The sequence below is a fragment of the Arachis ipaensis genome, chromosome B8, assembly GCF_059453495.1.
Source record: "Arachis ipaensis isolate K30076 ecotype BB chromosome B8, ASM5945349v1, whole genome shotgun sequence".
In the NCBI taxonomy this organism is placed as follows: Eukaryota; Viridiplantae; Streptophyta; class Magnoliopsida; order Fabales; family Fabaceae; genus Arachis; species Arachis ipaensis.
The window spans coordinates 78,609,698-78,623,740 of record NC_142443.1 but is presented as its reverse complement, the minus strand read 5'-3'; the positions used below and the strand labels follow the sequence as shown (position 1 = coordinate 78,623,740).

General features: G+C 36.5%; 1 protein-coding gene across 1 annotated transcript; it reads right to left on the bottom strand.

Moving 5' to 3' along the window:
* Positions 1 to 4,442: 4,442 nt before the first annotated feature.
* LOC148548548 (uncharacterized) lies at positions 4,443 to 6,611 on the bottom strand. Its single transcript, XM_088495640.1, has one exon. The coding sequence runs from the start codon at positions 6,609 to 6,611 to the stop codon at positions 4,443 to 4,445; it is 2,169 nt and encodes a 722-aa protein (XP_088351766.1).
* Positions 6,612 to 14,043: the final 7,432 nt, after the last annotated feature.

Sequence of the window (14,043 nt, the reverse complement as noted above, 5' to 3'; positions counted from 1 at the left end):
AATGCCCCATCTGAATTTCAAAAAATTATGAATGATATTTTCAATCCATATTCAGATTTTGCAATCGTTTACATTGATGATGTTCTAATTTTTTCCCAGACTTTACATGAACATTTCAAGCATGTTAAAACTTTCATGTACATCATCCAAAAAAATGGTCTTGCTGTCTCTAAGTCAAAAATTGTTCTCTTTCAAACAAAAATCCGTTTTCTTGGTCATATAATCTTCCAAGGCACTATAACTCCAATTGAAAGATCAATTTTGTTTGCAGAAAAGCCAGATGTCCCGAGTTTGGATCAAGGAGGGAAAGGGGAAGAAAGAGTATACAGGGTTAGTATGGATGCAGTATGATAGATGCAAGCGCAGGAAAGTAAATATGAAGTTAGATGCGGCGGTAGTCCGCACGCATATGCTTATGATAGATGCAAGAGCAGGAAAATAAATATGAAGTTAGATGTGGCGGTAGTCCGCTCACATATGCAGCTGCAGAAATGTAAATATGAAGACTCGAAAATAAAGAACTGATTGAAAGTTTTATTGAATGATTGAAATAAAGAAGAGGGAAGAAGAAGAGCTGGAGAGCTTACAAGGGAACTCTCTGAATCTCTCTCTCTAACTTCTCTCTATGATATCTAAACTTAAGGGGTGCCTCTCAATGAATGCAAGGCTTCCTTTTATAATTGGATATTCTACTGTTTCTACAGTACAGGTGCACGTTACCGGTACTATTTCTACAGTACAAGTTAACAATGGATTTTTTGATTACATGGATTTTTTGAAGATTAAAGACTAATCCTCTCCTAGGTCGATTCCAAAGCAGTCGTCTTCATTCTGGTTATAACTGCTTGAGGATTCTGCTGAGGAAGTGGGATCATCTTTGTGTTTTTTGTCTTCTTCAATCATCTGCATGATTTGCTGAAGGTGTTTTGTTAGAGTTTCTTTCGATTGAGCTCCTGCAAGGGCTGCAGCAATTTGGGCTTTTTGATTGAGGAACAGGGCAGTTTCTGGATCTGAAATCTTTTGACTTTCAGGATTGGATTTGAACCATTCTCTGACCTTCTCTGGATAGGCCATTGAGGCATCAAATTGAGACCACCATTTGACATAACCATGTCTTTGAAGGATTGGAAATGATTTGGGGTGGTTTGGTTTTGCATACCTGTATTGCCATGAGAATACCCATGCCAATGAAAATGTTGAGAAAAATTTTAACATTACAGGAACACATGTTTCCTGATTGTTAAAGTTTGATTGAAAAAGTTTATACCCTTCATCTATTGGTGAGGGTAAAATTTCTTGGATTGGTCCAAAGAAGTCCCACCATTGGTAGAACCAATTTGGAAAAACATAATTGATTTTTCTTTTAAAATAAATTAACCATGAATGTCTGAACTGAGTATTTTGAAACCAAAATACTTTAGTCCAGGCTTCCATGTAGTCCCAATAATTAAAACCTATTGGGTCATAATTTTGAGAAAATTTTTGAATTTTGTTTAGGTTGTTCCCAAATTGCTTTGGGGATAAAATTTTGAGAATTTGAATGGTTGAATGGGTTATAAGTTCGGGATTGGTTTTATCCTTGTAATGTTTAATAGATACTGAGTCAGTATCTATTAAGATGAATTCGTAGAAATGGCGAGTTTTATTAGGTGCTAAGGGCCTAAAGTGGAATCCAGTAGGGAAAATCTTTGGGATAACTTTGTTTGGAGAGCTATCCCAGAATTCAGGTTCTATGTGGATAATATTTGCGGTTTTGTTTGTAGATATGTAATTGGTCTGGGTTTTTTGAGTTTTGGTATTGGTTGAGGATGTTTGGGGTGTCGAGACGACAGACTTTTGTTTTCCTATTTGGATGACTGTTCTACGATTGGCTACCTGAGATATTAATTGAGATAGGTCAATTTCTTCATCGGACTCACTGCAAAGGTCGGCCCAAGATTTTTTGTTGAGTTTAGTGAGACCCTGGTCCTGTAAGGCTAGGAGGGTTTCGATTGGGATGGCATAGTCTGCTTTGGATTGTTTGGCTTGGTTGTTTTGTGGTTCAAAAGATTTTTGGGTGGTTTGTTGTGTAGATGGCCCAGCTTGTTGGGTTTGGGTGAGTTGTTGGGTAAATGACCCAGATTGTTGAGTAGGTTGTTGGGTACTTGATTCTGTTGGGGTACTAGACCCAGATCTTCTGATTAGCCCTGGTAGGGCTAGGCGAATGCCTCTGCCTCTTGCTGAGGCCAAGGTTGCCTTTTTAGGCATCTTCTATCTGTTTATCTCCCTGCAAATATTCACGTGTGAGAAAGTCAGGGAGAGAGTTTGAGTTGCCCTTGATATGCTCAATATCAAAATCAAAGACGCTTAAAATAGCTTGCCACCTGGCAAAAACTTGTTTTGATGCAAGATTTTTAACATCATTTTGTAAAACATCTTTAGCTGATTTACAATCAACTCGGACTAAAAATTTTTGGTTGAGTAAGTCAGATTGAAATTTTGTGATGCATAAAACAATAGCTAAAATTTCTTTTTTGATAGTGGAATATTTTTGTTGAGTACTATTCCAATGTTTGGATGTAAATGCAATGATACAATCTTTATCATGCAGTTTTTGTTTTAGGATACCGCCATATCCTAAATCTGATGCATCTGTTTCCACTATTTTGAATGCATGAGGAACCGGTAAGTAAAGACAAGGAAGATTGCGGACTTTGGTTTTAAGGAACCTGATAATATCAGAATGTTTTTCTGTCCAAGGTGGAGGATTTTTCTTAAGCCTATCATGGAGAGGCTTAATGAGGTTGTTAAGATTTGGGATGAAATCCGAAACATAATTGAGACAACCTAGGAACCTCTGGAGCTGAGGTTTATCAAGAATATAATCTGGAAACTTTTCTGCAAACAAAATTGATCTTTCAATTGGAGTTATAGTGCCTTGGAAGATTATATGACCAAGAAAACGGATTTTTGTTTGAAAGAGAACAATTTTTGACTTAGAGACAGCAAGACCATTTTTTTGGATGATGTACATGAAAGTTTTAACATGCTTGAAATGTTCATGTAAAGTCTGGGAAAAAATTAGAACATCATCAATGTAAACGATTGCAAAATCTGAATATGGATTGAAAATATCATTCATAATTTTTTGAAATTCAGATGGGGCATTTTTCAGACCAAAAGGCATTACATTCCATTCGTACTGTCCAAATGGAACTGTAAATGCTGTTTTGTATCGGTCTGATTCGGTGATTTGAATCTGCCAAAAACCGGATTTCATATCAAATTTTGAGAAAATATTTGCAGAATTTAACCTACTAAGTAAATCTTTTTTGTTTGGGATAGGATAACGAATCCATTGTAAGGCTTCATTCAGAGGTTTGTAATTGATGACAAGCCTAGGGGTTCCTCGTTCTATTTCAGCTTGCTTATTAACATAAAAAGCAGAGCAAGACCAAGGACTCTTGCTAGGACGAATTAATCCTTTATCCAAAAGATCTTTTATTTCCTTTTGACAATGCTGCAAAAGCTGCTCATTCATTTGAATTGGGCGGGCTTTTGTAGGGATTTTTGATTCTTTGAAATTCTTTTCATAAGGAAGATCAACGACGTGTTCTTTCCTATTCCAGAAAGCATGAGGCAAATCTGAACAAATAGACTTCTCAATTTGGTTCAAAAGATTTTTAATTTTGTCCTGAATCTTTGGTTGGGAGAGTTGAGATTCAAGGGTTTTAAAAGAGATTTCTTCTTTTAAGAAACAAATCTGCCTAGTCTTGGATTCAATAAGATTTAAAGATTTTTGTTTTGGTGAATCCAGGAACTCAAAGAAGGTTACTTGTCCCTGAACAAAAGAGGTAAGCCCCGGAAAGTCTGCCAGATAAGGAAACAAAAGGATTATGAAAGGTGTCCCCAAGACCACATCATTTTTGATATCTTTTGCAATAATAAATTCGGTGGGAATCCTGATATTGCCCTTTTCAATAAAAACATCTGTTAGTTTGAAATTGACACTTAGCCTTTCTCCTGTTATTGAGCTAAGGCGTTCAGTAGTTTTTTCGAAATATTTTGTAGGGACCAAACCTTCCTTAATATAGTTTGAATCTGCACCTGAGTCAAAGAGTGCAATGGTGTCAAAAACAAAATCTTTAACGACAATTCGGATATGAACACGATGCTTCATAAAAGAGAATACATTGATTATTCTCAGAATTTCTTTTCCCTCGTTGTCGTCAGAGATTTTATTTTCTTGTTCCTTAGAACACTCTGTTTGATCAAGTTCATCACCAGATTCTCCCACTTGCATTAATTGGGAGAGAATAAGTTGATGATTGTCTTGATGTCTCCTAATTTCCTGGATTTCTCTTTTGAGATTGTTGACCTCAGACTGGAGGTCCTGAATAGTTATGGGACGAATAACTTGTTTTTCTAATTTTTTGAAAATAGGTTTAACATCATATTTATTGCTAAGGACCAGGTTTTTGGGTTTTTTCTCCTTTTGTAGAGATTTTTTTAGTTTCAAAAGAAAGTCTTTTTTTTTGTTCAGGATTGTCAATAGCCTCAATAGCATCAAATAGGAGATCTTGATCTTTGGATAAAACACCAATTTGCTTGACATCTGAATCTGAGGATGATTCAATGTCATCGATTTCGATGTTATTGATATCATTCGAAGATTCTTGGTCAGAATCATTTTCTGAACTTTCTAACATCAGATTATTAATCTGTTCCTCAATCAGAGGATCAAGGTTTAGATTATTAATCTTTCTTTTTAACCGGCAGTATTTGCTAATATGTCCAGGTTTCTTACATGTATAGCAAATAATGGGGTTCTTTTGTGGGCAATTTTGGAAATTCTTTTGGAAATTCTTTTTATTTTTAGGGTTTTGAAAACCTCTTCTAGACCTTCTGAAATTCTTTTCAGGATTAGGTTTAATAAAAACTTTTCGATTGGATGGTCTTTTGGATTTTCTTGGATGACAAGCAGGAAGACCGAATTGTTCACAGAAAGTTCCCAGATCAATACGATTTTGGGTTTTTTCTCGGGCAAGTTGCCTTTGGATTTTGTCATCTTGACAAATCTTTAGAGCAACCTTCTGGATAAAAGAAACTAGCTGACCATAACTTAACTCGTCATAGGGTATTATCCCATCCGGGGTTAAGCTACGTATTTTGTCCCTTACTTTATCTCCAAGAGATTTTGGGAGTCCAGCAAGGAACTTTTCTTTCCAAAAAGGTTGTTGACTATCTTCTCTGGTGTAAACCCTGGTAAGAAAGGTGTCTTTATACCACCGGAAATCAGACAAAGTTTTGCATCTGAGATTGGAAAGTAGTTCAGCCGAACGATCTTTCCAGAGAGATGGATCACCAATGAAATGGCTTGCTATGGTAAAGATTAGGGTATTAACAGCATCAGGGATGGGTTCCCCATCATCACCAATGATCGGTTCGTTCTGATCATTGACTTTTATGGCAGAGAAGATTGAGTGTTTTTGGTTATCCGAAAGGTAGTTATCCCACCATCCTTTGAGTTGGCCACTGAAACCAGAAACAATAACATTGGCTATTGCTTCTTCAGAAGTTTCATGGGCAGCTTGATAGGCTGTGCCTACCATAGTCATATGCTGAAGCATACTCATGATGTTATATTCAGTTTTACCATCTATGTTCCATTCATAGACATTATTGGCATTGAAGCTGACAAAACCTAGTTCTCTTTCTTCGAGAGCTAGGTCGGGAGCGGAAACACGATTGTAACCGTACGCAGAGGGTTTGGTTAAACCCTTCCACTTGGTTAGGGAGTTTGTCAAAATAGGGCTGATTTTGAGGGATGTTTTGTGGGAACCATCACTTTCTTCGGAGGAGGAGTCGTTAGACTCATGACAAAGGGCATTAACGGCTTTGGATGAGCGTGTTTGAATACGCGAAGTAGACTCACCAGAGTTTGGAGTTTCAGGGACGGTAGAGAAACGGTTTAAAAGTTGGTCAATTTTTTGAATAACTTCTGAATCACCGGATTGTTGTTTTAAAATGGAAGTTTTAAGATTTTGCTTCGCTTTACTACTCATTTTAAAAGGTTTAAAAAGGGGTTTTTCAATACTTTTAGAAGTAGTGGCTTCAGAAGCATTTTTGAAAGAAAAAGTAGATCCCGAAGATGAAAGGTTGTCACCGAGACATTGTAAAAACCTATTGGTGTAATTAGATTGTTCAATAAGGTTTTTAATATCTTTTGGGGCGACAGCTTCATCAATATTTTTTGTTTTAAAAGGAGAAGCCATAACAGGGTTATGTCCTTCTGTGCTTGAAATAACAAAAGGTCCTTTTGGAGGAAACTCAGATCTAACTAAATTCCCATCTTTAACTTTCCAAGTTGAAATAACATTTGCTGAAAGCAAGTTTTCTTTGTTTTTGAAAGGATAAACCAGATTGTTTTTGATGGAATAAGCATGAAACCATTCAAAGAAAGGAATATGCATCTCAACCTCTTTTAGAAAACTGTAATATTTTTCTTTGAATGATGCAATTTGAGTAGCTGTGTGCGTACGTAAATACCATTCTCTATGGAGGTCATATTCCTCAGATTCTAGGTTTTTACATAATGCTTCCCTATCTATAATAAATTCTGTGCTACTCATTGGGCATTATTCACAGAAGAATATTGAGCACCATGCATAGATGAGTATGTTGGAGATTGAATGGAAGATTCTATCTCAATATCATCATCTGAGTGCTTATCATCGGTTTGATAAACTGGTTGGGAAATATTTGAATTATTTTGTAATCCCGAAATATTGATTTCAGAATGTACGGGTTTTGAAAATTTTGAAAACTGTGATTGAGAAGTTACAGAAAAAGACCTTCTTGCTGAAGCAAAATCATTAGATGTCCCTGCTTCTGATCTGGAGGAAAAAGAGTTTCTTCTATCGAAGAAAATTTCTACTTTTCCAGATTCATCCTGTTTTATTTCTCTTAGGAGAGGTGCTTGTCTAGGTTGTGTAGGGATAGCTCTATCAATAGACCATGACTGGGGGAGATCAATTTCATCCCACCTTATGAGCCTCGGAATCATGACGTTGGCCTTTGTCATATCGGTGACAAACAAAATCGTTTCACGATCTTGGGATTTAAGAAGGACCCTAGAATTACAGGTGTTCATGACCTTGTATTGAATCCTATAGATTAAAGCGGCTGGAATGGATCCTTCCTTCATGTTAAGACCATGAATTCGGATGTTTAGGAAGAGAGAATCAAGGATGTTGGTATCTAACAGGCTGACCGTTTTGTTTGGAAAACAGTTGAAATAAACTGGACCATGTCCGAGACTTGTTTCAACTGTTCCGATAAGGGAGTCTTGGAAATCATTGTGTCTAATATCTCTAAGACACATAAGGATGGAAGCATTCAAGCCTTCTCTGATGAGAGGTTTGACTGCAACCTGGACACATCCTATGTGAAGATATCTGTAGTGACGGGCATGTTCTCTGACAGATGCTTTGGTTAAGAGATGGAATTCCTCACCGGAATCTGGTCCCAGAGGAATATTATTTTCAGCGGTCTTGATGATATAGTCTGATTTTCGTTTGTTGTCGTCAGGGACATAAAGCTCATCTTGGGGGATTTTGGGTATCTCCCAGTTATCGATGGCTTGATTGATATCTTCGAAGCAAACTTCTTCTTCAAAGATATTGTGTTTGGGAGAAAGTTCATCAGGCCTAGCCACTTTCTCAGTAAGGGGATTGGAGGAAGAATGGATTGGAGAGGTGGAGGAGGAAGACGGAGAAGAAAAAGAAAGTCGTCGAGAAAGAGAACGGAAGAGTTTAGACATATTTTCATAAAATCTGATATCATTGCCCTCCTTTGGTTCAGAAAGAACAAAAACATTATCACTAAACTATCACTCAAATTTTTGGATCCGGGGTCTTAACTCTTTTTTTTTTTTTTTTTTTTTTTTTTGCAATCTCTAAATCCATAGCCACCAGGAGTTCTTACGTTTGGATCTTATCACTTTCGAGAACATCATCAAATTAGCCTTACTGCCCATCAACAAGGGTCTTACTGCTACAGTTCCTTTTAAGTGATAAAATTAAACAGCCTGTACTTCCAGATTTAAAGAGTGGTTGTTCTGATATATACAAGAAATATAAGAACATGAACAGTAAAAAATGGTTTCCAGATCCATGAACCTCAGAGATAGTTTAATGATAATATTAATATTCCTACTTCCCCATCAGGCTCTGATACCAGATGTCCCGAGTTTGCTATACATATATATATATATATATATATTGCAGATCATGTTTTTGAGCTAAGAACACAAGCAAGTGAGATTTGAACCTAATTGTGTGGTTACATCTTATAACCACTTATTTTTCCTTCTTGTGTGCATTATTCTCTTTCTATAATTGTGATCCTTGATTTGTTTAACTCTTTATGTCCGTTATTTTGTGTATTCATGTATTTATATGATTCAGGCCATTATTTTATTTAGCTCACTTACCCAAATAGCCTTACCTTTTATCTTCCATTGTTAGCCAATTTGAGCCTACGATCAACCCACTTGTTCTAATTTTAGCACATTACAAGCCTTAAAGCGAAAAACAAAAAATTTCCTTATTTGGATCTTTGATTGGCTTAAGCTAGTGTGTGTGTGTGTGTATCATTCAAGTGTGGAAAACTTGGGACATTGGTTGAATAAAAAGCGTAGTTTGTATTTTTGTTGTAAATATTGGGATTGGGTACATGCTCATGTATTGATTAAATGTATAGACCTTATGTATTGATGTCCTTGCATATAGCTTGAAAGAAAGAAAAAAAAGAAAAAAATATGGAAAAGAAAAGAAAAAATAGAAAAAAAAAGAGAAAGAAAAATAAAGAAATAAAAAAGGGACAAAATACCCCAAAGCAAAGTAAAGCTCAATAAAATCAATGCATATGAGTTGTAATTAAGAAGAGAATGCATGAGTATGTGAAAAATGGAAAAAATGGGTAGTTAGGTTAGTTTTGAATTATATAGGATGTCATAGGTTAGGTGGGAAGTTTAAGCTTATCAAAGATTCAAATCTCAAGTCCACTTGGCCAAATATGCATCCTACCTTGACCCTAGCCCCATTACAACCGAAAGAAAAGCCCTCATGATACTTGTATGCATGCATGAAATAAATGTTGATTGTTAGAAGAAAAATAAATCTTGGAAAGAACAATTAGGCGAGAATTGAGTGAATCAATCCCTAAACACTTGAGTGAATAGAGCGGATACACATCCGGTGAGGGTTCGATTGCGCAATTACATGTTTTCACCTATGATCATCTCTTCTTGCAAGTTTGTAAAAATATTTAATAACTAGATTCAATTGTGGTTTAGACTTGCTAGTCCCTAGCCCTTGTGCATATATGCTTCTTGGAAATTGATTTATTTTGACCAAGCATTTGCATTCATTTAGATAGTTGCATATAGGTAGATTGCATGTAGTTAGTTCACATCGAATAAATGTCGTACCCTTTGCTTCATTCTTGGTTCAAGCATGAGGACATGCTTGGTTTAAGTGTGGGGAGGTTGATAAATCCCATTTGTAGGGTTTATCTTGTGCTTAGTTTAGGTGATTTTATGACCTTCTACCCACATTTATTCAATGAAATAGCATAGTTTCATGATTGTCTCCCAATTTGTGCTTAAATGTGAAAACATGCTTTCTAGGTCCTTAATTAGCTAAATATAATTCAACTTTGATTCCACTAGATGCCTTGATTTGTTTATTAAGTGATTTTAGGTTAAAAAGGCTAGGAATGGATCAAAGGAGTGGAGAGAAAAGCATGAAAAATGGAGAACTCATGAAGAAATGAAGGAATCGCAAAAGCTGTCAAGCCGACCTCTTCGCACTTAATTGACCATAACTTGAGCTACAGAGGTCCAAATGATGCGGTTCTAGCTGCGTTGGAAAGCTAACATCCGGAGCTTCAAAATGATATAAAATTTTCCATAGTTGCATCACGTTTAGGGGTTCACACGTGCGCTATATGTGTACGCGCCGATAGTTGCACATGATTCACTTAATGCAACTCGTGGCCAGCGATTTTAGAAGCCTTGTGGGCCCAATCCAACTCATTTCTGATGCTATTTAACCCAAGGATTGAAGAGGGATGAGGCACCTAGTTAGTTAGTGAGTTTTATTTTAGTTTTATCATACTTTAGTTAGTTTCTAGAGAGAGAAGCTCTCTCTTCTCTCTAGGTTAATTTCATGCTTTGATTTACTTTTCCTTCTGTAATTCTTCTTCTTCTACATCTCTTCTCTCTAGTTTAGCATTTAATTCTTGTAATTCTCTACTTTTATGTTGATGCACTTTTGTTCTTCTATTTCTCTTTAATGCAATTTATGTTTTCATGTTCTTTTATTGTTCATTTGATTCGTTGTTGTTTAATTCCTTGCAATTGAGTAGAGTAGATTTACTTTCCTTGCAATTTTACTATATTTTCCTTTTATGCCTTCCAAGTGTTTTATAAAATGCTTGGTTGGATGTTAGAGTAGAATTTAGTGCTCTTGGCTTGGGAAGGTAACTTAGGAACTCTTGAGTTACAAATGTCCAAGTAATTGATGATTGGGAGCCATTAACTCTAGATCTCACTAATTGAATTGGTGGAGAACTAGGACTTATGGACTTGGATTGATATAGCTCACTTGACTTTCCTTTACTACTAGTTAGAGGATGACTTAGTGGGATTGATCCTTGCTAATTCTCATGTTATGGTTAGTGATAGGGATAGAGATCCTTGACCACCAAACCTTGCCAAGACCTTGTTAGTTGTTAGTTTATTTTCATTGCCATTTACATTTCATGTCTCTTACCCCAAAAACCCCAAAACATACCTCATAACCAATAACAAGACACTTTATTGCAATTCCTAGGGAGAACGACCCGAGGTTCCAATACTTTGGTTTATAAATTTAGGGGTTTATTTTAGTGACAAACAATCTTTTGTATGGAAGGATTATTGTTTGGTTTAGAAACTATACTTGCAACAAGGATTTATTGTGAAATCTAAAGCGTCAATTTTCCAATCATCAAAATGAATCTCCATGGACGCGTACAGCGCGTCGGTGGCCGCACGTGATTTTTAAATAGAAAACGTGCCCAGCGATTTCTGAGAGCTGTGGGGCCCAGTTTACAACCAACTTTGGCGCCAAACTGCATATAAAGACCAAGGATTGGAGGGGAATCATCAATCATTCACACATCTTTAGCTCATTCACACACATTAGGAGGTTTGCCCGTTCTTTGTACATAAACTCTTGTGATAGTTTCGCGCAGCTTTAGTAGTTCTTCTGCTTCCAGGATAAATTCTCCCGTTTGTGCTTCATAAAAAGAACTAGCGGGTTGATGGATCATTACCCTAATGATTAGTTTAGAGTTAGTTTCTAGTTAGCTTCTCTCTAGAATTAGAATTAGGTTTAGTTCTTAGATCTAGGTTTAGATTCATGCTTTCTTCTACTTCTTCTTCTTAATTCTTTGTTGTTGCAATCATCATTCTTCTATTCTTTTGTCATAATTTCCTTTATGTTGTTTCTATATTTTGTTGTAGATCTACTCATGTTCTTTCTATTATCTTTCAATTCAATTAGAGGTAATTCATAATAATTGTGCTTCTTTGATTGTTGTTGTTAATTCTTGCAATTAGTTGTTGTTAGATTTTATTTTTGTTATTGATTTACTATGCTTTTCCTTTATGCCTTCCAAGTGTTTGATAAAATGCTTGGAAGGATTTTAGAGTAGAATTTTATGCTCTTGGCTTGGGAAGGTAACTTAGGAACTCTTGAGTTACTAATGTCCAAGTGATTGATGATTGGGAGCCATTAACTCTAGATGTCACTAATTGAATTAGTGGAGAACTAGGACTTATGGACTTGGATTGACATAGCTCATTTGACTTTCCTTTATTAGTTAGAGGATGATTTAATGGGGTTGATCCTTGCCAATTCTCATGTTGTGGTTAGTGATTAAGATAAAGACCCTTGACCACCAAACCTTGCCAAGACCTTTTTAGCCATTAGTTTTCTTTCTTGCCATTTATCTTTCATGTCTCCTATCAAAACCCCAAAAATATGCAACTCATAACCAATAACAAGAACACTACCCTGCAATTCCTTTGAGACACGACCCGAGGTTTAAATACTTCGGTTATTAGGATTATTAGGGGTTTGTTACTTGTGACAAACAAAATTTTTGTATGAAAGGATTAGTGTTAGTTTAGAAACTATATTGCAACGAGAATCCATTTGTGAATTCTAAACCGTCAAAAATACATTCATCAATACGTCATATCAAAACTTTCTAATCTCAAAACTGAAATTTGATCGCAGACGTTGGGGGTAACATTGGTTTACCAACGTTCCCTCCAACGTTGGCACCCAGTTTTGCATAACGTTGCGAGCAACGTTGGTGAGCCAACTCTGGCCACCAACGTTGCACTTCAAGCCATTGGAACATTGGTGGCAATGTTGGTGAGCCAACTTTGGCCACCAACGTTGCTTTCTCTGCCTTTTTCTAAACCTTTCTCTGCTTCTCTTCACCTATCATCAACCAAATAATTGCATCAAAGCCTTGCCATAATCACAAGACTTTTGCACCATTCATAACATTCAAGTAAATCTTGCATAAATCTCATGAAAATTCACATACTTAACTATGTTTGATTGAATCAAGATATGCATGAAATTCTCATCCAAATACTTACTTATTGCTCAAGAAAGTGCATGAAACCTAATGAAAACTAATGAAAAAGTCTTGCGTAACTAGCCTAAGATGCCTAGGCATCAGTTATCTTCTATGAATTCTGTATTCTGTGATTTTGCATGTGTTGTGTTTGTTTTCTCTTTATGTTCTTTAGTTATTCTATTTGATGCGTGATTCGGTTGTTGCTGCTGACTGGGTATAGTATTAAAATGGACTTAATTAACCAACCTGACCTTACTAAGAACTCCCCAGTTCTTATCCCTGCTCTTCCCCCTTCAGATGGAAACAGGAACTCTAGTTAAGATTACCCCTATATATATACGAGGACTCAGCAAAGGATACAAAAGTGAAAGAGAACTCGTTTTTTGGCTGCAATGATCGATCAGAGACAGTAAGAGTTGGTAGCGTATTTTGGGTGGCACCTATAGTGTAGCTTAGATATTTTGGTTTAGTCTCTCACTTTTGGATAGATCCACCAAGAGATTAGGAGCCATAAATACTGGTTAGGCTAGTTTTGGGTGACAGCTTAGGGGCTTCCTATATGGACCAGGGCCCGGAATGTTAACTATGTATATAGTATCAAGATATGAAGAATTGCACGCTAACTCATGCGATATATGGTAGTACCTTTATATGTATGTATGATCTATGCTATATGTTATGTTGATATATGATGTTGGCCTTGTGTATGTTTTATTTGATTCCCTATTATGGCTTGTGTGTTTAATTAGCTGCCCTCGCAAAACCTGTTATAAAATAAAAGTTTTTCTCCAGAAATTTGATTCGCGCGTGATAAACCACTATTTTATGGTTTATCTTGTGCTCAATTGAGTGGTTTTTATCAAGTCTTTTCACACTTATTCATACTAATTGCATGGTTTTACAAATCCTTCCTAATTCTGTACTATGATTGAAAACATGCTTCTTTGGCCTTAAAATTACTAATTATTAATTCCCTCTTATTACCATTCGATGCCTTGATATGTTTGTATAGGGCAGGAATGGCTTAGAGGATGGAAAGGAAGCATGCAAAAGTGGAAAGAATACAAGAAGTTGAAGGAATTGCTAAGCTGTCCAGCCTGACCTCTTCACACTTAACTGACCATAACTTGAGCTACTAAGGTCCAAATGAGGCGGTTTTAGTTGCGTTGGAAAGCTAACATCTGGGGCTTCAAAATGATATATAATTTGCCATAGTTGCCATGCTGTTAGGCAACGCGCACGTGTGGATGACGCGTACGCGTGACCTGGCGAAAGTTCAATCCACGCGTACGCATGGATGACGCATACACGTGACAGAGCCACGTGCTGGATGTATCAGAAATTGCTGGGGTGATTTTT

Bases quoted from the DNA above. Each gene is read 5' to 3' on its own strand.
- LOC148548548 (XM_088495640.1), bottom strand. From the start codon at position 6,611: ATGAGTAGCACAGAATTTATTATAGATAGGGAAGCATTATGTAAAAAC.